The sequence below is a fragment of the Protopterus annectens genome, chromosome 8.part1 (genome assembly GCF_019279795.1).
Source record: "Protopterus annectens isolate FY-2018-M chromosome 8.part1, PAN1.0, whole genome shotgun sequence".
NCBI lineage: Eukaryota > Metazoa > Chordata > Ceratodontiformes > Protopteridae > Protopterus > Protopterus annectens.
This window is the reverse complement of record NC_056742.1, coordinates 171,410,752-171,437,429: the sequence shown is the minus strand read 5'-3', so window position 1 is coordinate 171,437,429 and position 26,678 is coordinate 171,410,752. Positions and strand designations below refer to the sequence as shown.

General features: G+C 41.7%; 1 protein-coding gene across 1 annotated transcript in view; it reads left to right on the top strand.

Moving 5' to 3' along the window:
- The window catches only part of LOC122810270 (WW domain-containing oxidoreductase-like), a 481,533-nt gene extending 462,450 nt beyond the window's left edge, over positions 1-19,083 (top strand). Inside the window, exon 6 of the mRNA XM_044081805.1 lies at positions 16,553-19,083. Within this exon, the coding sequence (XP_043937740.1) occupies positions 16,553-16,600 (48 nt within the window). The 3' untranslated portion in view covers positions 16,601-19,083. The remainder of the gene's footprint in view (positions 1-16,552) is intronic.
- The last annotated feature ends 7,595 nt before the right edge of the window (positions 19,084-26,678 follow it).

Below are 26,678 nucleotides of genomic sequence, written 5' to 3'. Positions count from 1 at the left end.
TTAAACTCCCTTGTGGTAGTTTACAGATTTGGTGTTCTTGTGGTTTTGCGATAAGTAAGAATTGGATATGTATGTAAGGAGGTGATATGGTTATTGCATTTCTAATCCAGTAGTTTGTTGGAGGTGGAGTGAATTTGGCAGTCATGTTACTATGGGTGATATTACTAAGTATTAATATGTTTAGATGTACATTTTAACCAGGGAATTAATTTTGCAATTACATGCATTACAGCATAAAATGTAAAATATTTAGCACAGCCTTCAAACTCAAAGCACACAATAGAAACATTTTGGTACAGTGGATATAATGTGTGGTTAATCTGCCTACAGTAACTGTTACACTTCTACTGCTGCCTTTCTATACATAAACAAATGATCATTATTGGATCTGTCTCAGCTGCTGCAGAAGTTATATTTGTTTTCTATAACCAGATGTTTTATTCTAATGTACATGAAATGCATGTTTAGTCTGTTCTTGTATTTGTTGCATTTGGGTTGTTTGTGGCTGAAAACGGTGCATGGACCAGCCCACACTTATATAACTAATATATAAATAAATCCAACTTGTACAGGTCATGCAGTCTCTGAAATTACAGTGAGGTACTTGAAAGCTTCTTAAGGTTTCCTGCAAGGTTTTATACTTGAAATATGGAACCAAGACAGTATACCTCACCATCACAGCTAGCTTATCAGAATTAGCTTGCAGGCTTAACTCGAATAAGGCAAGAGAAATGCAATTCCTCCAAAATATTTAATACGAACAGTCCACAAAAAACCAAAGAACTAAAAAATTCCAAATATTGCATATAGCTGCTAAGTGCTTTCATCCGCTTATCGCAGACTTCTTCAGAACAGCTAATCAATTCACCAGATGATCCATTTAAAATCTTTTTGGCGTCATTCTGAAAGCACAAATCTTTTTAAAGTGCCAGTGCTCATTTATACTTAAAAACACTATACATAACTAATCCAAGTATATAGCAACAAACTAAAACTACTTCTATAAATAAATATCAACTATAAAAATATTTAAACAATACATTAATAGACAGTTACTTAAAATTGATAATAATCTAATTATTCTTATATTGCACATATAAAACACATTGTATAAATAGCAACATAATTAACTAACACTTTATAATACTCATAATATTATGAGTAATAAGGAAAGGATCAAGGCAAAACTAAGAAAGGTTTTATTGATATATGATCATTAATGCCAGGTATCTTGGTTGCATCTGTTAAAACTTGCCAGATGCTTTCTCTTTTACTTAGTGTTGCCTTGAAATTACCTCCTCTATTTTCTGAACGCACTTGATCTATAATGGCAAAACTGAAATTATGATGAGTACCTTCCTTCTCAATATGTCTGTATAAGGCATTTTTAGTATCATGCACCTTAATTCTATATACATGGTCATATATTCTTTTCTTAAGATGCCTCTCGGTTTTGCCAATATAATAAGCAGGTCATGAAGAGCAAACAGCTAAATAAATAATATTCTTAGAATTACAATTCCCTCTTCTAAATTTTATATACGTCCTATTTAAATTCTGTAATTTTTTACCTTCACTTTCATTAATCAAATAACATTGACTACATGATCCACATTTAGTAGTAGCCTTTTTACCTTTACTACAATCTCTTTCTTTCCTCCCTAGTTGTAATAACATCTTAATATCCTTACCCATCTTGAATACAAATTTGGGTTTTTCACCTAATATTTGTTTAATTTCATCATCCAGTGTAAGGTTCTTCCAATATTTATATATTGTTCCCATAATTTCATTCACATAAGGGGAATATGTTAAGGAACATACCCTACCAATGGGTATATTGCCCAGACTTTTTCCACACTCTTGATTAATCTCTTGTCCTATTCCTAATATGGGACCATATTTTTTACCCCACTCGTTTATAAAAAAATGTGGATACATCATCCAACAGCCCTTTCGTGTAACCTCTATTAAAAAAACGTAGATGTAATAAATTTTATTTCATTTATCATTGTTTCATAATTTGATGACATTCTAGCAGCTCAAATGCATTGCCCCTTGAAAATATTTTTTAAAACATGTCTTGGATGATGACTGGAATACTCCATATATCCATTTGAAAATGTTTCCTTCCTGTAAATCTCAGATTGGAAACCTAATTACGTGTGTCTGATTTAAGTATCCAAATAGGAAATCCCATTATAACTAGCACTGTAGGTAAATTTCAAAAAATTACTTGTATTATTTAAATAATTAATGAATTCATCTATCAACTCAATAGGTCCTTTCCATAAGACAAACATGTCGTCAAGGAACCTTGTGTAATACGAAATATATTGGTAATATTTACATTTAAATAAAAATGTATTTTCCCACTCTAGCATAACAGAGTAGAGAACAGATACAGACGGTATTAGACTGTATGATGGATTCACATACATTAGTTAGCACAAAAGATAGTACTAATATGATAGATGAGTTTAATCCTGTGTTGAAATTAGCAAGAGATGATGAACACAGTATTATCCATCAAGTTAAAGATCTTACTGTGTATAATTATACTAATTATTGCATAAAGGAATAGTTGGGAATGTTATTCATAAAAGGAATGCATTATATACCAGCTTTTAAATTTAATTTAGTAGATACTATAATAGATGTCAAATTATATTGTAGAAGATTAAATCTAGCTTTATTATTTGATAAGAATAACAAGAAAGAAGTTCATGAGAATGTGAACAATGTGTTAAAGAAGAAGAGTACATTTATCCCACCCCCTAATAAAATGGTTGTAAATTTTGAAAATCTAATTTGTTCGGATATTTATCAGTATAACCGAGACATTAGAAATCTTCAGTTTATAGACAACTTGACTAATAAAGAAAGAGAATGTCTTCTAGAGCTTATGAATAATAAAAGTATCAGAGTTATGAAACCAGATAAGGGGGGTGGAATAGTGTTATACAACACAAATGATTATGTAAATGAGATTCAAAATATATTAATTGACACAGGAAATTATGAAATCACATCTATCAATGAAATAAATATCAGTTATAGGAAAATTGATTTGGCGTTGAATGAATATCTGTTGGATCAGAGAATAACAGAAGAAATATATGAATTTATGAAGATGGAATTTCCCACTCTAGCCACCATTATAGGCATACCTAAGGTGCATAAAAACATTATTAAACCCCCTTTTCGCCCTATTATCTCCGGAAGTAAATCCAAAACTTTCAATATAGGAGTTGTGATAAATAGATGGGTTAAACCAATATACAACAATATTGCCCATCTTATAAAAGATTCATGGGTATTTCTATCACAGCTGACACCCGAAAAATGGGATGAGAAGTTAACATATATAACAATAGATGTTGTAGACTTATTCTCATGTATCCCGAAAGAACAGGGACTTGAATATTTTTGTAATAGTCTTAGGAAGTTTTCCATTTTGAGTTGGGATAGAATTAATTTAATCATGGATATGATGGAAATAGTATTGAATAATAATTTTATATATTATGAGGGCGAATACTTTAAACAAATAAGGGGTGTAGCAATGGGTGCATCATGTGCCCCAATTTTCGCCAATATGGTTATGCTAGAGTGGGAAAATACATTTTTATTTAAATGTAAATATTACCAATATATTTCGTATTACACAAGGTTCCTTGACGACATGTTTGTCTTATGGAAAGGACCTATTGAGTTGATAGATGAATTCATTAATTATTTAAATAATACAAGTAATTTTTTGAAATTTACCTACAGTGTTAGTCATAATGGGATTTCCTATTTGGATACTTACATCAGACACATGGAATTAGGTTTCCAATCTGAGATTTACAGGAAGGAAACATTTTCAAATGGATATATGGAGTATTCCAGTCATCATCCAAGGCATGTTTTAAAAAATATTTTCAAGGGGCAATGCATTTGAGCTGCTAGAATGTCATCAAATTATGAAACAATGATAAATGAAATAAAATTTATTACATCTATGTTTTTAATAGAGGTTACCCGAAAGGGCTGTTGGATGATGTATCCACGTTTGTTATAAACGAATGGGGTAAAAAATATGGTCCCATATTAGGAATAGGACAAGAGATTAATCAAGAGAGTGGAAAAAGTCTGGGCAATATACCCATTGGTAGGGTATGTTCATTAACATATTCATTAACATATTCCCCTTATGTGAATGAAATTATGGGAACAATGTATAAATATCGGAAGAACCTTACACTGGATGATGAAATTAAACAAATATTAGGTGAAAAACCCAAATTTGTATTCAAGATGGGTAAGAATATTAAGATGTTATTACAACTAGGGAGGAAAGAAAGAGATTGTAGTAAAGGTAAAAAGGCTACTACTAAATGTGGATCATGTAGTCAATGTTATATGATTAATGAAAGTGAAGGTAAAAAATTACAGAATTTAAATAGTATTATAAAGTGTTAGTTAATTATGTTGCTATTTATACAATGTGTTTTATATGTGCAATATAAGAATAATTGGATTATTATCAATTTTAAGTAACTGTCTATTAATGTATTGTTTAAATATTTTTATAGTTGATATTTATTTATAGAAGTATTTTTATTTTGTTGCTATATACTTGGATTAGTTATGTATAGTGTTTTTAAGTATAAATGAGCACTGGCACTTTAAAAAGATTTGTGCTTTCAGAATGGCGCCAAAAAGATTTTAAATGGATCGTCTGGTGAATTGATCAGCTGTTCTGAAGAAGTCTGCGATAAGCGGATGAAAGCGCTTAACAGCTACATGCAATATTTGGAATTTTTTAGTTCTGTGATTTTTTTGTGGACTGTTCGTATTAAATATTTTGGAGGAATTGCAATTCTCTTGCCTTATTCGAGTTAAGCCTGCACGCTAATTCTGATAAACTAGCTGTGACGGTGAGGTATACCGTCTTGGTTCCATATTTCTGGTGTTGCTGTTCATTTTGTTGGAGGTTTAAGGTTTTATACTTGGCAGCTCTCTGGTAAATCTAGTATTGCTTGTCCTATCACCACAAGCTTTAGCAAACAGTTATTCCCCTTTACAGTCAGTGGCCAAATGCAGGATACACCTGCACACAAATTGTCCAAGGAGCATGACTCTCTTATTGTACTTCCCATTGTTCAAAGAGGTCCCTTTCCATTATGAAGGGAGTGATGATGATGATGATTTTCTTTATTTTATTTTACTTTTGTTTACCAGATTTGCCCAACTTAGTTTAGTCAAAAACCTCTTTTCAGAGGAAGCATGGGGAGAAAAGGGCCAACATATTACATTCAGTACTATACATGAGCAGACATTAAGTATTTTATATTAATTATACATATGTTTGCTAATTAGATTACATTCATATGAAATAAAGGTGACAGTTACAGTATAAAAGATACCTATGTATCAGATGTTGAACACTGAGCATTTGAAGAGGTATATTAGTGTGTTTGTCAAATAGGTAATAGATTGTATGATTGTTGCTTAAAAATTCAAAGAAATGGAGGTGAGGGAAGGAAATAGGTAGGGCAAACATATTAATATTAAGAGGTGGAGTTTAAAGCAGGTTCATAAATTATCTGTATATATATATATATATATGTATGTGTGTGTGTATGTATATATATATATATATATATATATATATGTGTGTGTGTGTGTGTATATATATATATATATATATATATATATATATATATATATATAAAACATACACACACACTTCCAGACTGGTTTACCAACATGACGCACTGGAATTACTCCAGGTGCAACTGACAGTTGGCAAGACACCCATCCAAGTTATAGCCAGCTATAGACCCCCCTCCATGTCTCAGGGCACCCACACTCCCTACCTGAACCTACTTGACTCCATCAAGGTACCACCTAACACCCTGATCCTTGGTGACGTCAACTACCCCACCATAGACTGGGTGAACTGTTCCTGCACTAATGTATTCACCCAACGATTCCTTGACTTCATCAGTTCTAACGCACTAGCTCAGCTGGTCTTATCCTCCACAAAGGGAGATAACATACTGGACTTGGTTTTCACCAACAGGGGCGACCGCTGCACCACTCCCATAGTATGTACTTCTCTGGTGAGATCAGATCATCAGTCTGACTCATTCGAAGTTTCTATCCCACCCAACCCCGTCCCATCCATAACCAGGCTAAAAAACTTCTCAAAAGCCGACTACAACCTCCTAAGGGAGGGTATCAGCAGCCTCACACCACCGCCCCCCTCAGATGATTCAGACAACTATGCTGAACAGTAGGCCAGTGCAGTATACAAGCACCTGTACAACTGCTTGGACTCATCCATACTCAACAGAACTAAAGTCTGCTCCTCAAGGAAACACAAACCTGTCTGGTGGACATCATCTATCAACAAGCTTTACAACAAAAGGAAGAAACTGTTTTCCAAGGGTAAAAAGGAACAAATTCCAAATCAGAAAATGTCACTCCTCTGCCTCAACAAGCAAATTAGATCACTAGTGAAAACTTCCAAATTCAATTATGAGTGGAAACTAGCCTCCAAAACAAAGGGAAACCACAAGTCCTTCTTCATTTATGTTAAGAACCTCCATGCCAAAGCTTGTTCCTAACTAGTACTTAATGGTACCACTTACACTGATGCTGCTGACTTAGCCAACCTGCTGGCTGATAAGTTCAGTGCAAACTTCACCCCCTTATCACCCCCAAAGGCCCAGTCGACATCCCCGATACTTGTCCCATACCTCACATCTCTGTAGATCAAGTGTTAAAGGTCCTATCCAAGGCAAAGAACACAGCTTCCATGGGACCTTATAGTATCCCAGGCTGTATTCTGAACCATCTCCATCTCCAGCAAGAACTAGTTTCGCCATTGAGCACCCTATTCAACCACAGCCTAACTGCAGGCTTCATTCCAGCAGAGTGGAGAACTGCCATTGTCATCCCTTTGCACAAAGGTGGTGCCACTACTGACCTGGGAAACTATCAGCTTGACTAGTTTGATCTGTAAAGTTATGGAGTGTATTATTATAGATCTCAAAACAAGACATAGGCAATCTCTAAGCAATCAACCCCCACCCAAATTGGATTCATCAGGGGCAGATCTTGCCTATCGAACCTAGTTGACTTCTTTGAGACTGTCACCAAGGCCCAGGATGAGGGAAAGTCAGTACATACAGCTTACCTTGACCTGGCCAAGGTGTTTGACATAATCCCCCACTCGGGCATCATCGAAACGCTAACACAACTTGGTGTTAATCCCTGTCTAGTCAGATGGGTGGCCAACTGGCTCACAGATAGGACCCACAAGGTCAAAATAGGTGCTGCCACCTCCGACAGCAGACCTGTCAGTAGTGGTGTTCCCCAGGGATCTGTCCTGGGAACCCTATTGTTTGGCATATACTTCTCAGAGGTCCAGGCAAAGACAAAAGGCCTGTGACTGACCAAGTTTGCAGATGACTGCAAGTTGGGTGCTGTCATTAACTCCCCAATTGATGTTAGCATACTGCAAGTGGGTCTCACAGTTAGAAATAACTGGTGCCAAAGTCATGGCCTTAAGTTAAATGCAAAAGAAATTATTATCTTACCATTCGGTAAAAACACTGCCCCTACTGATTACCACATCAACAACAAACCCCTAATTACACAACCTGTGGTGAGAGATCTGGGTACTCAGGTTGACAATAATCTTACATTCGACCATCATGTGGCAGTGGTGGCCAGAAAAGCCTTTTACTTGGTTCATCTCATAAGTGAGTATAATGCCCCATTTGGTATGTACCTCTCCAAACACCTGCACCAACTGGAAAGGCCACAGAAATACCTCACAAAGAGAATCCATGGCCTCCAACACCTATCCTATGCGGACAGGCTTAAATCACTGTCAGTCTACTCGGTATCATACAGATTGCTCAGAGGTGAACTGTATCTCGCTTACAAGGCAATATTGGACCCTGCCTTACTAGAGATTCTCCATATCCGTAAGTCTAACTCCTCGCACATTACCTGCTCGATAGGCCTAAATGTAATATGCAACATCAACAAAACCTGCTGAAGAGAGAGAGGTTTGTCTCCTAGAGGCTGCCCTGTCTCTGGAATAGACTTCCCATACATATCAAACAGAGTACCTCACTGACCCTCTTCAAACATAACCTTGATGAATGGATGGGAAACCATAAACTTGTCCCAGGGGTTCCACCTCCGTCCCTCATTGACAAGGGTGACAGGTGCTGACTGAGGTTTCTTTTTTGGGGATAAACTCTTAGCTACGCTTGTAAGGACCCCAGGGTCATTAGCCTAGTAACCTACTGTGATCTTATACACACACGCATATATATATATATATATATATATATATATAGATATATATATAGATATATATATATATATATATATATATATAGATATATATAGATATATGTGTGTGTGTGTGCATGTATAGAGCTATCAAAAGGTTTGTATTATAAGTAGATAGGTGCAGGGTAAGCAGTGTCACAGAACTATGTATATGGACAGGAGATGCTAGTAAATGCATTCAGGTATTGGTGGTGGTGGTGGTGGTGATGATGATGATGATGATGATGATGATGATGATGATAATATAGTGCATGGAGCATGGTAATAACGTCCCATTATTCGGAAAAAGACATATCAGTTAAGCTCTAGGGTGGAGCAAGACCCGACCTTAAAGTTAAGCACCCCATGCTTAAGTTGTTAGTCTGCTCCTGGGCTAGGCAGTTAAATCTGCCAGTAAACAGATTTGTTTCTGCCTGCTGTCTGCACTCATAATGTGTCCCTGACCTCCTGTTATAAACTTAAAAAGTTACTAGAATAACAGGATGTGTGGTCTCCTGCATTTTTGAAGGATACAAAGTCTGAAACTTAAATGTATTTCATTATTTTGTGAATTCAATCCTCAATAATTTGTCCAAAAACTGTGGACTTTGTGAGGAACAGACCAAACTTATGAGGCAAAAGTCTGGACCTTCTTTGAAAATCTGAACAGCTGAGAGACATGGGGATAAATGTAAATGAAAGAGAATGTGTTACACTGCCTTTCTGACAGCACTCTTTAATTGTTTTTTGACTTTGAAAGCTGGCAGAACACTTGGCACTTTTTTAATACAGTAACTAGTAGTACATGAGGCAGCTAAAGCTCCCATGCACTACAAAAAATTATGATGGGGTTGCTAATCCTAACCTTTTATGTTGACATGGATGCCAAGATTCACCTCTCGAGCTTCGCTTTCAAGGTGAATTTCTTGGCACCCATGTCTCGACCTCATAATAAGTCAGGATCGTTGACCTGCTCATAATCTGATCTGAAGTAGTTAACTTAATTTTATCTGCAATCTGTGGGTATTCGGATCCATATCGGATCTGAGCCGGCAACTTTTTTTCTAGCATCTGCTCCAGGCTCCGAGCTCCTCCCCCTATCCATAATGCACTACCATCTGGTACCTTCCCCCAGATCTCGTTTGCCACGCCATGGTGAGCATCGTGGTCTCCTTCGCTCTGAGCTCAGCGATAGTAAGTCTAAAAATTCTTTGTCTTTAGTGCATCTGTGTTAGTTGTTTCCCTTCCTTCCCCACTAGTATATCGCTTGTTCGACAGTTAGTTAAAAAAAAAAAAGTTTTTGTTATAAAACTCTGTAGAGTAGTTGTTAGGCCAGCCCTTCCCCTACATGTGTTTGTGTGTGGTGATATTTGTAGGGAGTGGTGTTTGGTGCAGGACCATGGCTGATCAGCCAAACTCAGTGTTTAAAAAATGCACAGAGTGTGGCCATAAGCTCTCATCGGCTGATGGTCACACACTGTGTGTAATTTGTTTGGGAGTGTCCCATTTGTCGACTCAATGTGCAATCTGCACTGGGTTCAACCCTAGAGCCCTCAGGGATCGGAAGGCCAAATTGGTAGCCAAAGGCCTTCTTCCTGCATCTGTGCTGGAGTCTGTCACGGCCTCTGTACCCATTACTCCCACCCAGACAGGGACTCAAACTCCTGTTTTTTCTGGTGCTGGGTTAGGCAAGGAAAAAGCTACAGTGAGTTTAGTAGACAAAGACAAGGACAGAGAAAGGCGCAAAGAGGACAGGGACAAGAAAAGGGATAGACCTCGCAAGAGATCCCCGGATAGGGAGCTCTTCCTTAGTCCCTCTACTAAGTCCATGAGGCCAGTTTCTCCACGGCTCCAGTCTCCTCTTTTTTCACTGGAGCCGCTGGAACCTTCGGATCCGAGGCCTTCCTTACCCTCACAGCGCAGACCAGCCAGATCTGAGTCAGTGGCTTCTTCGCGATCGACTCAGAGCTTATCAGACTTAGACATGGACAGGATGATGCAGAGATTCATTCAGACCCAAATACAGATGGGAGTCTTGCCAGGCCCCTCTCCCTCTGGAGAGGGGACCTCCATGCCTTTTTTCCGACCCATCTCTCCTTCCTCGATCCGTACTTCGGCTTCGAGGTTCTTGGATCAGAGATTTTTTGGAGCTGGTAGCTCGACGCAGATGGTTCCCAACCTCGACTCCTGCTGTTACCTTGAGCTCCTCGGATCCGACTAGTTCGGAGCCGAGTGACTCTCGGAGCCGCGGACAGGGAGTCGGACCCGAGGGAATGGATTCTTCAGCTCTGCCTCTTTCGGATCCGACCCGTTTCCTCGGACTTCAGGCTACCCTTGCTTCGGCTCCAGCCCCTGCTTCGGATCTGGGGAGGGCTTCCTCCTCGCTGTGTGCCAAGGAGGCACACTCTCCTTCGGCCTTCGAAGTGGTGGAGAGGGTTCTCTCCCAGGGATTGAGACCCCAGCCCATCCCCTCGGATTCCACTCAGACCCCTCTGGATTTGGCGACGACTCCCTTCATCCTGTCTCAAGGACAGCCCGTGCCCGAGGAGCCCCAGGTTATTCCCCCCCTGAGGAACCCCCTGCGGCTCACGAGTCCTCTTCAGAGAGCCCCACTGAAGAGGGCCACCATAAGCGCAAGTGCAAAAGGGGGCACTTGGACTCCCCTGAGTCCCTCACTACGGACACTGACTTAGAGGAAGGAGAAGGTTCCTCCAAGTCACCTCCAGACGACATCTCCTTCAGAGATATCATGGAGATCCTCCGCCAGAGGGGAGGTTGGTCAGCCCCAAAACCTTCTCTGGATGAGTCAGTGTTCCTGGAGGCCTTTGGCACAGGCCCATCTACTTCCTGGGTGTCTCCGCCAGCGGACCCCTTGGTGGACCTTATCACCACACTGGCATGGAAGGAGCCTGACACCATAGAGCCCATCCCCAAATGCCCTGACAAGATTTTATCTCCTCCAACAGACAGACAACCTTGGTCAAAAGGAGCCCCAGTTCACGCTATGTTGGTCGCAGTGGCCACCAAGAAGGAACTAACGCAGGAGAGTTCCTCAGTCCACCCTCCAGACAAGGAGTCCAGGTCGGTGGATAGGTTTGGGAAGCGTATTTATTCCTCAGCGACCTTTTCAATTTGTGCGCTGAAGTATTTGACACATGTGATCCGGCTTCAGCGAGACCTTGTATCGGAATTCGTTGAGTTGCCCCCAGAGTCCTTATCACCGCAGGACAAACAGCTGTTCTCTGCGAAAATGTCGACTCTGAAGTCAGTATCGAACACATCTATGTGGCTCCTTTCCCATGCCACAGGAGCAGCAGCTAGGGCAGCCAGGACAGCTGTAGCCATGATGCTTCACACCTGGCTCAGGTTGTGTCAGTTCGCGGACCCTTTCAAGGTGTTGTTTATTAATGCTCCCTACGACGGTTCTTCCTTTTTTGGGAAGACAGTATGTGACACACTTGTTCAGAGTGAAAAAGACGGGAAGACTTTGTCTGCCATCGGGATCCGTTTCTCTAACCCTCAGCGGTCCTTCTCTAGGAATCAAAAAGGGCAAAAGAAGATGTGGTTCTGAAAATCTCAGTTTTCCTGGGATTCTCAGGACAGTTATTCCCCCAGAGGCAGAGGGGGACAGTATTGACGTTGACCCAGAGGTAGAGGGGGTCCCAGGAATTTTGGGTCTAGGGAACCTTTTTCTGATAGACCCACTCAGCAGCCCTGAGGGGTTGCCTGGCTGTCCTACTCTGGAGGCAGTCGGGAGGAGATTGTCCTTGCACCCAGCAGCATGGGAGTTCATAACAACAGATCGCTGGGTGTTGCAGATTATATCCAGAGGTTACACTATCCCATTTGTTGCCTCTCCAAATGTTCCAAAACACCTCCCGGATGTTCCACTCGCTCACAGGGACGCCGCAGCTGTAGAGGTTTCAAAGCTGCTTCTCAAACGAGCCATCAAACAGGCCCCCCCGACCAGTCTGGATCAGGCGTTTACTCAAGGTTCTTTTTAGTGCCAAAAAAGACGGGGGACCTCAGGCCCGTTCTAGACCTGTCAACTTTGAACCTGTGTGTTGCCAAACAGAAGTTCTGGATAGTCACCCTACAGTCCATTCTATCTTATCTCTGAGAGTGCAACTGGATGTGCTGGTTAGACCTCCAGGATGCTTACTACCACATCAAGGTCCATAGAAGCTCCAGGAGGTTTCTGCGCTTCTGGCTGGGAGCCAGTCACTTTCAGTTTAGGGCCCTACCCTTCGGTCTCACCACAGCCCCCAGGGTGTTCACCAAGGTAATGGCAGTTGTAGTGGCTCACCTGAGGCTTCAGGGTATTCAGGTATTTACTTACCTGGACGACTGTATCTTCACTCTGCCCAACAAGCGTCTGCTTTGTCTGGCCTGAAACTACTTTATTCAGTTGGCAGATCTATTGCGGATTACAGTCAATGTTCAAAAATCCCAGTTGCAAGCAGTACAAGTTTTAGACTTCATCGGGGAATGGCTAGACACTTTGCAGATGAAAGTATTTTTAACTCCAGACAGGATCTTACACCTCAGGTGCCACATAGCTCAAATAGCGAACTTCAAGTCTCCAAAGGCGAGCGAGGTTCTCCGGGCACTGGGCTCCATGGCTGCCTCTGTATCGATTCTCCCTTGTGTGCGCCTTCATATGCAGATTCTTCAATGGACTCTGGCTGTTCAGTGGTCTTGGCTAGACCTGCCCATGGATTTTCCGATCAGTCATGTCTGCAGGATGTCCCTTCCTTGGTGGTTAAATTCACCGGAGGTTATAGAAGGGCGCCCCTTCGCATCATCTCCAGTCCAAGCCACAGTGACCACAGATGCCTCCCAACTCGAGTGGGGGGGGCACTGTTCGGGAAGGACATTCCAAGGCACGTGGTCCCAGACGGAGACCAAGTTCATATAAATGTTCTACAGATGAGGGCAGTGCTTTTAGCATTGGAAGCCTTTCACACTGTCCTCCCTCTCGGATTGATTGCAATTCAGTCAGACAACATGTCAGTTGTCTGGTATATCAACAAGCAGGGGGGAACTAGATCCTACCCCCAGTGTCACAAGGCCATGAGAGTGTGGGAGTGGGCAATTTCCACCGGTCGGTTTCTGATAGCAACTCACATCCCGCGGCGTTCCAACCTTTTAGCGGACAGATTGAGTCGGGCTATTCTGGTGCTGTACGAGTGGTCTCTGAAACAGTCAGTAGCGGAGGAGATATTCCTTGCATGGGGACAGCCTTGCTGCGATCTCTTCGCATCTCCTTCCAACACGAAGTGCAACGAGTTCTTTGCTCTGATTCCCTCACCAGGGGATGCCCCCAGGATGCTCCAGTCCATGCTTGGCCCCCCGGGGTTCTGTATGCTTACCCACCATTGCCACTCATTCCGAAGTTTCTTCAGAAAGCTTGCCAACTGCGGTGCAAAGTTATCGTCATTGTCCCGTTCTGGCCTTGCCAGGTTTGGTTCCCATTCCTTTGGTCTCATCTCTTAGCTCCTCCGTGGGTTCTGGATCCCTGCCCAGACCTAAACTTCCATCCTTCGGATGTTCTCCCGTCTGACCTGGGCAGCCTCAAGCTGACAGCTTGGTTGCTTCAGTTCCGTTGATTGCCAGGACTCCCGGTCTTTCATCCCCTGTAAAATACATACTGGTGGCTTCTCTTAAAGATTCCACTAGGAAACTTTATCGCAGTAAATGGAACTATTTTTCCATTTGGGCCACACAGAGAAATCTAGATCCCTTTACAGCCCCTGTTCCAGCGGTGTTGGATTTCTTGTCTGGTATTTTTCAGCAAGGAGCTAGCTCCTCTGCGGTGAAAGTACAATTGGCAGCCATTTCTAATTTTCATATTGGTAAAGACAACATCGCCTTAGCCTCTTCTAGGCTGTGTAAGGCTTTTCTTAAAGGCACTTTTCATTTGCACCCTCCTGTCAAGGAGTCAGTGCCCCCTTGGGACCTTACCTTTGTGGTACATGCACCATTCGAACCTGCAGCATCGGTGGATTTAAAATTTTTATCTTGGAAGACAGCTTTCCTAGTCGCCATTACATCAGCAAGGAGGGTTTATGAGCTTCAAGCTCTGTTTGCCGTGCCTCCTTATTTGGTCTTCCATAAGGATAGGGCCTCTCTCCGTACTAATCCTTCTTTCTTACCTAAAGTGGCATCTAAAGCAAACCTAAACCAGTCCATTAATCTGCCTGTTTTCTTTCCTAATTTACAAAACAAGGGTGAATACAAACTTAATTTGTTAGATGTTCATAGACAACTTTGCTTCTAGCTTCATAGAACAAAATCATTCCGCAAGTCTGACCAGTTGTTCGTTTCCTTTTCCAAATCCTTTTTGGGAAAAGCTATTTCTAAGGTTTCTTTGGCTAGATGGATATCACTCTTTGCATTTCGCATGTCTACAAAGCAAAAGGTTTATCTCCTCCTGATATTGTTAAAGTTCACTCTACCAGGTCCATGGCGACTTCTGCTGCCTTTTGGTCTAGGGTTTCTTTGGATGACATTTGTGCAGCAGCAACCTGGGCCAATTCACATACCTTCATTTTCCATTATAAATTAGACCTGATTTCTAGAGGTAGAGCATCCTTTGGCTCTGCGGTGCTCAGGAATATCCTTCCATAAGGGCCTCCCAGGATTGGAGTAGCTGAGGACTCTGTCCCACAGGTTGCAGATAAAATGAAGTTAACTACTTCAGATAAAGAAATTATGTACTCACCATAACATTCCATCTGAGTAGTTATACTTCATTTTTCTGCAACCTTCCCTCCCTCCATCCCCCGGACCTTGTCATGTCCATATACAGGTTTTGTTCATTGGGCTGAGTTGCTAATGTATTTAGTCACAGCAAACTCGATCTGAGGGAAGGTAGGAGATGGTAGTGCATTATGGGTAGGGGGAGGAGCTCGGAGCTTGGAGCAGATGCTAGAAAAAAAGTTGCCAGCTCGGATCCGATATGGATCCGAATACCCACAGGTTGCAGAAAAATGAAGTATAACTACTCCGATGGAACGTTATGGTGAGTACATAACTTATTTTTATGTTGTACTGGCCAGATCCAAACTGAATTCTTTGACTGTATGGAAGCTAGTTATATCTGCACAGTACATTACAGAATCATAGAATTGTCAGATGATTAATTGATGTTTCTGTGATAATCCTCCTAGGTTTTTTAGCTGTGTTGATGTAGTTTCAGCATATCACAGTGACTATTTCCATACTAGTTTCCACTTCACTGAAGTGTGCAGTCTGTCATGGAATTGTCTTCTACCCAAGTGCAAAGCTGCCTGAGCAGTTTGGGTGTTTTGGACATTCTGCTTATTGTTTGTATCCTTCCAATGTAGAATCAAACTTGAAAGTGCTCGACAGATTTTTGAATTTTCTGTGTATTTGCATATGTTTATGAGAATGGCACCTGTCTTAAAATATTTAGTAATGGTACATGGTTAGTTTCATGTTAGTGACCTGCTTAGGGTTAACTGTACTCATTAATTGCGGGTACCTTGTGTGCTCGATAATGAATGCACAGCCCTGCATTTCTTTGATAATGAAGCAATTTCCTCTGAATTCAAGCACGTTACTCTGAACTTGTTCAGCACTCAGCTGTTAAGCTTGCTGCCAGTATTGCTGTAGGCAGCTCTGAACACACACAAGTTCTTAATGAGCTGTGACCTGCTTTATTTTTTTATCCAAAATCCAGAATATGCTAATGCCAGGTAAACACATTGTGTAGCAGTGTTGCTGTCAGTAGATTAGTAGTACAGCCACAGCATATGCAGCATGTCCCCAAGAACACTGCCTGTATTACTTAAAGTTAGCAAGCATTTATGATAGTAATGTGTAAGCTGTGGATGCCCTTTGCGTGATTGTGGTTCTTTGCTTTTGTAAGAATTAAACAATGTTTTTTTCTCTTTTTGTTACAACTTCTTTATATTTATAAAATATTGAAAATATCTTTGATACCATTGTGTTAGAACCTTTGGCACTGGCTCTCCTGAGGGAAAAGTATCTTTGCTGTGTGGGATCTATCCTTTTAAACAAACAAGAAACAAATATATATATCAAAATGCATTGATATATATATATATATATATATATATATATATATTTACACACTATTCACTTTGTATATAATATATGGAATATATTGCATTTCATCATTCACTCTCTATATAATGTCATGTATCTGTTGTGTTTACCCCAGACCAAGACTGAAATACGTCTAATGGAATCAGTGCTGTACCCCAGATAACAAATTCAAAAATAAAAGAAAAAAGAAAAGAAACATAAGAAAACGTGCTTGAAGGAGGAACAGAATTCCATTTGTTAATTATGACTGTTTCTACATTATCCACATTCCATGAACTTGTGATGCACTTGAGGTAAACGCTGTTGATAAACTACCAGAAAAAATGGTGCCTGTGGAAGGAATTATAACAGATATGAAAACAAGCCTGTGTATCAAGCTTAGGTAGGGCATAGTGACTGATTAACCATGCATAAGGCAGCTGTTGTCTCTAGCTGCTGGTGAACACCACCTAAACGAGAACTGAGTGACACCTAGTAATGGCTGGGTTCCAAGAAGGAATGGGATTTGAAAGTAGCATCTGAATTTCGTCACATATTCCATTGCATTCCAGTGATGCAGAAATGAGGAAACTTGCAAATGCACCTTCAACATAAGATATTACTCTTTCCAGATTTCTGTCACCGTTTAAGTCAGTACAAAGCCAAGTCTCCTATTAGCCACCCACTTATGGCCTTGCACAAGTGGTAACCTGAATTCATTCGGCTTAGACTTTGTGGCTGGTGGTTTGTAGCCCATATTTAGGGGACAACAGTGTTGCTGAAATGTTAGCAACTGTAACAATGGGAAACCAGAGAACAAGATAGGTGATGGTCCTGAATGAACGGTCTGGCTGAAAGAACTGTAAATGACAGAGAGGGGAAGATGGACAAAGTTCTGCTTTATTGCATCCCACTGTTATTGTACCATGTATGTGTGTGTTTCTCCCTGCCATGAGGCAGTCCAAAAAGTAACTGTTATGTATTATCTTTCCTGTATTTCATACAATATTCTTTGTAAATGTTTGGCATGAACCTTTTCTTACTTAAGCATTTCCAAGAGTGTTTTGATGTAATTAGAGTGAATGATTTTGAAAGAGGTACATCGTATGGTTTTGTCACAAACTGACATTCCTGGTTAGCAGGGGAATGCATGTCTATTGCTTTCCTTCTTAAATCCCTTGGAAGCAACATAAGCATAATCAGAACTAATCTCATAATGAAATGCGTTTCTCCTTAACTGTGCAGGGCTGATTTCATATTCACTCTTGAGTTTCATTTCATTAGCCTTTTGAGTTATTCTTAATTAAAAGCAGAGCTCAGTTTGAAATCCTGTAAACTCAAAGGTGTGGTGTCCAAGGCAAACCAAAGAGCACCCAGCCAAATATTCACAACCGGAAGCCTGTAAAAAGGATTTTTGAATTTCTTAATATTCAATACATTTTGAAATCTGATTCCTTGGAATACAATATCATATGTAATTTGGGGAATTGGTGAACCTTCAGTGAGTTTTTGTAATAGCCTCGTTGTTGTTTATTGAGAGGGACTAATTAACTTTGATTATTGCACTAATATTATGGCACTTTGACAGTCCCTCAGATTTATGAGACTGGGAAAATAAACAAATGAAATGCAGGTGCTGGAGCAGAAAGAATAAGCTATTACAGGACTTTAATTACTAGGAATACGTAGCCAGGAGAGAATTAGTTGATTAATTACAGGATGCTTATAATTTACTGCAATGTGTAAGCAGACTTAGAAATAAACTCATAAAAAGTCAATTGAACTATGCTGCCTTTTTAACAGTATGTTTGAATATGAAAGGGGATACTAAGCAAAATCTATTTTTATTATTAATTTGTATATGCTTGTGTGTGTTATTTCAGTATTTCTATACTGTTGTCATACATTTTATAAGAATTATTAGTTATACAATATAGGCTGAATAATAATAATAATTATTATTTTTTAAACAATAGCTCTTAGATTTGTCTACCTACCTTTTGGTAAGATTTTTGCTTTCAGTGACAAGTATAGGTCATCCAAAAGGAGTTAAGATTTTATATTCATAATGCAAATGTTATTCATAAATTGTTTTAGCTTTTTGTTTGAGCTGCCAAACTGTTCATGGTGAAAATTGAACTATTTAAATACTGTGAGATAGCTAATTCCAACAAAACAAGTTAAATGCAGAATGACAGTTTCTCCAAACTTCTCGGTCACTGGACCTCGTTTCTGTGCACAAAGCAGTAGCTGTATTAAGGAAAAATGGTCATCCTGTTTCCATGTATGGTCTGATTTTTGTGCCTTGTTCTTATCCCTTGTGATATAAGCAGGCACTAATATCACTGGTTCTGTGGATACTGATACTCATTCTTTAACTGACAAGTACCACCTGAAAATGTATTTCCTGTGCTTCCAACTGGTAATCAGAGTGATGTCTCTCTACATCTATTCTAAAGAGATTTGAAAGAGAGAGTATTTTCTCTCTCGTTTTTTTGATTTGCTGAGCCATATGCCCATGGTCATTATCCAGACTAAAGAATATTTAAAACACACACTTGTTGAATTTTTGTTTATTAATTTTTGTACTTAAATGACCTATAATTAAAAATCATGTACAAAAATACCATACTTCCAGTAACCAGGCAGGTTTATAGATCAGCTGCAGGGAGGAACTGTTCATATGTATATAGTATATTGTACAGAATGCTTTGAAAATAAAATCTCACTTAAAGAATAAAAGTTGAGTTAAAATGACATTGCTGCTGTAAGTATCCGTGCGTTTTAATGGTGTGAGTTGAATTTATTGATGAAGGGTAAGTGCAAATTTCCTTTCTCCCATCCAATCGTCAAGGTTCCTTTTGAAGAGGGCCAAAGAGGCACTCTGCTTGACATGTATGGGCAATCTGTTCCAGAGTCTGGGGAGTCTTTGGGTCAGGAACCTATCCCTCCAGCATGTTTTGTTTATTGTGATGACAAGGTTTAGATCCCTGGAGCGTGTGGCTCTGACATATTGGGATTTCTTTAAGTGTAGCATGTCCAACAGCTCTGGGTTTGACATGGCCTTGTATGTTAAGCAGAGATTGCCTCTGAGTAGACGATATGCGACAGAGTATAGCTGGAGTTTTTTAAGGCGGTCAGCGTAGGGCATCTGCTTGTGATTCTTTTAGTGAGGTATTTCTGCGGCCTTTCCAGTTGTTGCAGATGTCTTGAGAGGTACATACCAAATGGGGCGTTGTATTCTATAATGGGTCTAATGAGGGATGAGTACAGTGGGACAATGACCTCCTTTTTTCTGGATGAAAATCCCTTAGTGATGAGGTGTGCCACATAGAAGGATTTCCTGACTGTTGTGGCGATGTAGTCATCGAAGGTGAGATCACTGTCCACCTGTGTCCCTAAGTCTCTTATCACACTTTCGGTGTTTAGTGTACTGCCACCTATATGGTAATTCACGGGTACATGTATTTTCCCAAAGGGGATAACTATACATTTCTTGGCATTGAGCTTAAGCCCAATAAAACAAATTCATGCTGCTTTTACCAAAATATATGTCTGCACAGAAATGATCCTTAAGCATCACTTCTGCAAATAATACCTCATTTGAAACGATTTCCAACACAGAAGTTTCATGGTGTCTTAATTGATGATATCTTAAAATATGATAAACACATCACTCAAGCCATCAAGAAAGCTCACCAAAAGTTAGGCTTCCTCTACAGAAACAAACCTTTTCTCAATGACTACTCTAGAATTTTTTTAGCAACATCTTATAGGTTCATAGGAAGCAACCAGGCTAACAGCCCTAGTGCCTTTACAAGCCTAGCCATGTTAATCCCAAGTCTCCCCATTTCTTCTTTTTGGGTAGTTCACAGAACAAAATTTTGAACAGAACAGGTCTGTGATCAACGTCGTCTACGCTTGTGGGACGTGTGCCGCCATTTTAGGACAGGGTCGGAGATTGCCCTGTAGTACAGGCACAAGTCACCTCTCAGCAGTCTATAAGATACAGAGTAAAATGACAAGGCTTTTAGCCTGTCCATGTAGATCATGGTTTGGAGTCCCTGTATTTTCTTAGTGAGAAACCTCTGAGGTCTTTACAGCCACTGCAGGTGTTTGGTATCTCTCCCTTCACGTCTCTGTCCAGCACTCATCCTAACTAACATTCACTCCACCTTAAAAAATAAACTGGAGGATTGCTACAAAAAATAGCCAAGTTTACATTCAGCGTACCAAACTGCTTACACTACTGCCTGGCACTGAAGCATCTACACTGGCTCAAGCTGCTTAATTGTCTCACCTACTCCCAACTGCATAGTGTCCAAAAAATAATACACAATCCTGACACCTGCCCATCTCTACAGTACATAGTTTCATAGATTTAAAGCTATAAGTGCTAGACTAGCTGCCCTTGCAAGTCATTTTTAAGCCTAGCAAATTTCCCTTTTTGTGCTCGAAATAACCTGTCCCATTTGGTTGTAGATTTTACCCATTCCATTGTCAATAATTATATAATGTTATGTAGTCCTATCTCGCCTCCATTATTACGTGTGAGTTCAGAGCCGATCCTCGGCTCCGACTCGGCCGCTTAGAAAGCCTAAAAATTTCTGATTAGCTCGTGGCTAATAGGTATCCCATGATGCATGCACACATTCCCCAGATCTCGTTTGCCGTGTCTTCAGTCGGAAGCTTCTTTTGGTTGGCCGTGGCTAAGTGATTTAGTTCTTTATTATTACTAATTGTTAGGAGTTTTTAGCTTCGTGTGAAGTGCTTTTCTTATTGCTGATAGCCTTATTGTGTTACCGATTTGTGTCATATTAACCGGACTTGACTTTTTAGTGGATTTGACTTATTACTGCTATAAAATTCTTGAGCCTGTTGGCCTTTTGTGTGTGATTCCCGTGAGTGTGTGCTTGTAGACTAAACCGTTTTACTTAGAGGTACTAGTCTGTTCCCTTTTCCTTTACACTAGGTTTGTTTAAGTTAGAGAACCTAGTAAAACCTCCCTTTGTTATTTGTTGTGAGAGTTAGGGCTAGATCTGTTTAAGTTAGAGGATCTAGTTCCTCTCTTGTTGAGTGAGTGTGTTGGTTGTTTCTTTCAGTCGCCTATATTGCTACTGCCATTATGTCTAAAGAACATAAAGAGCATAAACAGTCAGGATTTAAAAAGTGTACTAAATGCTCTCAAAAAATGTCCATCACTGATGGACATAGCATCTGTGTGTACTGTTTAGGGGCCATACATCTTCAAGAAACTTGTCTCTTTTGCCATTCCTTTAGTCCTAGAGTGCTCCAGGAATGGAAGAATAAGCTGATTCTAAAATGCATGTTAAAACCTTCCCTCAAGGAAGACCTAGCCAGTTCGTCCTCCTCTGCTAGGTCGCAGTCTTCTAGTAAAGATAAGGGCAAGACCTCAAAAAGGCCTTCTCCAGCCTCAACTTCTGTCTCTGAACCTCCACAGAAGTTACCTAAATCGGAGATGGCCTCTGTCTCTTCAGCTCCACTGTCCTCGGAGCCGATCGAGATTCTGGACATGGACCTTGCAGTATCGGCACCAAGTGCTTCAGTGCCGATCACTAGCAGTCCTCTTTGGAGCTGGTCTACAGACATTTCACCGGTCTCACCTACGCTAAAATCGCCTATATTGCAGAGAGCGAGATCTCCCACACTGTCCTCCAGATCCTCCAGGAGCTTTTCTGAAGGAAGACATTGAGGGAGTGGTGCCCAGATTCCTTAAGTCGTCGGCCTTGCCAAAATTTTTATCGGCTCCGACCGTTTCTGTCTCGGAGCCAACTAATGTTACCGATCTTGCTCTTTTTCCTCCTCCAACCCAGATTGGGCCTTTGGAGCCGATGCTGTCAGTACCGACTATAGTGGTGTCCTCGGCTCCAGCACCCCGGGTGGTTGTCTCGGAGCAGAGATCCGCTTCGCCACTGTCGGCGCCATCCGAAGTGTCTAGGGTCTGAAGCTCTTCGGTCGGGCCCGAGGGGGGACACTTGGAACCGAACCTCTTCGGTGCCGAGTCTTACTCTTGATGCGTCGGCCCGAGTGAGCTCGGACCCTACATTGTTCTCGGAGCCGATTCCTTTGGAGCCATCAGCATCTACGCTCTCCGCGGAGCCGGGGTGTCGTTCGGAGCTGGAGGAATCGGTCTTCATGAAGATGAGGAGCATGTTGGATAGTTCATCCGTACCACGTAGGACTACAGATGCTATACTCCCTCAAGAGCCACTACAGTCTCAGCATCCTCTCTCCCCGGGATGGTAGAGACTCACAGCCTCAGGACCCCCATTTGGGTGGGCTTGATCTTCCAAGACCTCCCCAGAAGACCCCGCTGAAGAGCTCCCTCGGAAGAGATCATATAAGAGGAAGCAAGTAGACACCCCTGATGAGTCTGTCACATCTGACACTGACCAAGATGAGTCGGAGGGGTTCCCTAAGTCATCCTGTGAAGATGTCTCCTTTGCAGATATTTTGGAGATCCTCAGGCAGAGAGGCTGCTGGCCCACCGTTACCCCTTCCAATGAGGAGTCAGTGTACCTGAAGGCTTTTGGGTCTCAACCCTCAGCTTCATGGGTGTCTCCTCCATTTGATGAATTACTGGATCTTGTCAGCCAGAAAGCATGGCAGACTCCTGATGCCGTGGAACCGGTCCCCAGGAGGCCGAATAAATTTCTCTCCGCCCCTAAAGACAAAGAGTTTTTATCCAAGGGTTTACCTGTTGATGCCATGGTGGTGGAGGCGGCCACTAACAAGGAGTTAGCAGAGACGACTACTTCTATCCATCCACCTAATAAGGAATCCCGAACGATGGATAGGTACGGGAAGCGTATCTTCTCTTCAGTGGCTTTTACACTCCGATCGCTGAACTATCTATCACATTTTACGAGACTTCAGAGAGATCTCCTAAAGGAGTTAGGAGATACTCTTCAGAGTACCTCTATTGAAGCAGTCCCAACTACAGTGTCGGCTCAGTTGGCTTACCCTCACATCTATTGTTAACTCCTCCATGCGGCTGATCTCATACGCAGCTGATGGTGCGAGTAGGGCGGCGGGATCAGGAGTCTCATTAAGGAGACATTCCTGGATGCGTCTATGCAACTTTGCCGAGCCTTTCAAGTCTACATTCACCAGTGCTCCCGTGGACGGATCCTCTCTTTTTGGACCCAAGGTGAAAGATACCCTCACCAGGTGTGAGCGGGAAGGAAAGACTCTCTCTGCCGTGGGAGTCCATTTTACTGTTCCTTCTAGACCTTACCCTAAAGGTCAGAAGAGCGGCAAAATGTGGTTCTAGAAATCGCAGAGAACTTTCCAGGACACACAAGGTGATTCCTCCTTCAGAGGCAGGGGAGGAGGAAATAATGGTAGACATTGCCCTAGAGGCAGGGGAGGCCCACAAAATCAGGGAAATCGCGATTCCTTTCATGACCATCCCTATCAGCGTTCCTGATGTGGAATCCAACTGTGCTTCTCTGGAGCCAGTCGGGGGTCACCTGTCCTTGTACCCAGAAGCCTGGCTAAATCTTATTCGAGACAGGTGGGTACAAGACATTATCAGCAGAGGTTACTCTATACCCTTTTCCCTTCCACCACGCCCTCCCAAAAGGATCCCAGATGTACCACCCAATCACAGGGATCAAGCAGCTGTAGAGATAAAAAAGCTTCTATTAAAAAGAGTCATCCAAAAGGTCCCAACAGACCAGACAGGATTTGGAACATACTCCAGGTTCTTTTTAGTTCCAAAAAGAACAGAGGACTGGAGACCCATCTTAGACCTCAGCAGGTTAAACGAGCATGTAAAGAAGTCCAGGTTCCAAATGTTCACTCTATAATCCATACTCCCTTTGTTAGGGAGAAACAGCTGGATGTGCTCAATAGATCTCCCAGATGCCTACTACCACATAATGATGGACTAAGCATCAAGGAGCTACCTACGCTTCTGGCTGGAGCCAATCATTACCAGTTTCAGGCGCTGCCCTTTGGTCTCACCACAACTCCCCGGGTGTTCACCAAGTGCATGGCAGTAGTCACAGCTCATTTGCGGCATCAGGGAATCCAAGTATTTCCATACCTGGACAATTGGCTCCTGACCGCCACCACCAGGCATCGCCTAGTTCAATCGAGAGATTCCACAATTAAGCTCTGTTCCCAGTTGGGAATCTCGATAAACTGGAAAAAATCCTCTCTTTTGCCCACTCAGTCTATAACTTTTATAGGAGCAAACATAGACACGGTCGATATGACAGCCAGACTACCTACAGACAGAATACAGAATCTTGTGCAACAAATTTACAGGATACTTCCTCTTCGAATAGTCAAAGCGAAGGTGGTGTTGCAGCTTCCCGGAACTATGGCGTCAACCATAGCCTTGGTACCTTTAGCAAGACTACATATGAGAATACTCCAATGGCTCCTGTCATCCCAGTGGTCGTTTCAGCAGTTGCCTCTACATCATCAGATTCTGATTACGGATTCTTGCAAAAAGGACCTATGCTGGTGGATTCAACCAAGTCATCTTACCACAGGGACTCCCTTTGTACCACACCAACCCGTTGCCACTGTGACCACAGATGCCTCTCAGATAGGGTGTGGGGGCGTTATCTTGGCAGGACTGTCCAAGGCACATGGCAAGAGCAGGAGACCCATCTGCATATCAGTGTCCTAGAAATGAGAGCGGTGCTTCTAACGTTGCAAGCACTTCACGACTTTCTCCCTCTAGGGACGATAGCTATCCAGACCGACAACAAATCGGTGGTCAGGTATCTAAACAAACAAGGGAGGACCAGATCATACCCCTTATGTTGAGAGGCCCTGCGAATATGGAATTGGAAGATTTCTTCCCAGCACTTTCTCATTGCAACGCACATCCCGGGGACTTCCAACGTGATAACAGACAAGCTAAGCAGGGCAATATTGTTACCTCACAAATGGTCCTTGAACCAGAAAATAGCCAGTATGATCTTCCACAAATGGGGACAACCCTGCTGCAACCTCTTTCCAGCCCCATCAACACCAAATGCAGCACCTTTTTCTCTCTCATCCCCCCTCAGGGAGAGCCTCCAAGAGATGCACTAGTCCACGATTGGCCCCCGGGACTCCTTTATGCTTTTCCTCCTTTTCCACTCATCCCCAAGGTCATACAGAAAGCAATGCTGTTGGGAAGCAAGATGATCTTCATCACTCCTTACTGGCCTCATCAGATTTGGTTCTCTTTTCTCGGGCCTCACCTGTTAGACTACCCATGGACTCTGGACCCAGTGCCAGACCTCCTGACACACATGTCAGGTTCTCTTCACCCCAGTCTCCACACTCTCAAACTGACAGCATGGCTGCTCCAGTTCCGTCACTAGTCAGGCTTCATGATTTTTCTCCAGCTGTAACTCATATTATTACCTCTTCTCACAAGCCTTCGACTAGAAAATTGTATCATAGTAAATGGAAGAGATTTTCTATATGGGTGCATAATAGAGAAGTTGATCCATTTACAGCTCCCATTACTATTGTTCCAGAGTTTCTTTCAGAACTCTTTCACCAAGGTTCAGCGGCTGCTACACTCCGAGTTCAACTAGCAGCAATATCTAATTTTCATGTGGGTATTAGTGATTCCAGTCTTATGACTCACAAACTGTGCAAATCCTTTCTTAAGGGTTCCATCATGTTAAGATCTCCTGTGCAAGACCCCGTTCCTCCTTGAGACCTGAATCTAGTCCTGTCTAGACTTACTGTGCCACCCTTTGAACCAGCCCATAGTTGTCAGTTGAAATTTCTGTCTTGGAAGACTCTTTTTCTGGTAGCAATAACCTCAGCCAGACGAGTTTCTGAATTACAGGCTCTGTCTGTTAAACCTCCATATTTAATTTTTCACAAAGATAGGGTCTCTCTGGACCAACCCTTCTTTTATTCCTAAAGTCTGTTCTCAATTTCACTTAAACCAAACAATTGAATTGCCAGTGTTCTTCCCTAATACTCCAGTAAAGCAGAGTATACATTCCACCAACTGGATGTGCACAGGCATCTACGTTTCTATATCCACCAGATCAAAGGATTTAGAAAATCAGAACAGCTGTTTATTTCTTTTGCTGAGGCGAGAATGGGCTTGCCAATTTCCAAGGTTACACTTTCGAACTGGATCTCTAGCTGTTAAACTTTCGAACTGGCTCTTTAGTTGTATTTCCTTTATTTACAGTTCTCAGGGAAAGGAGTTACCCTTTAAAGTCAAAGCGCATTCCAACAGGTCCTTCTCTACTTCTGCTGCTTTACAA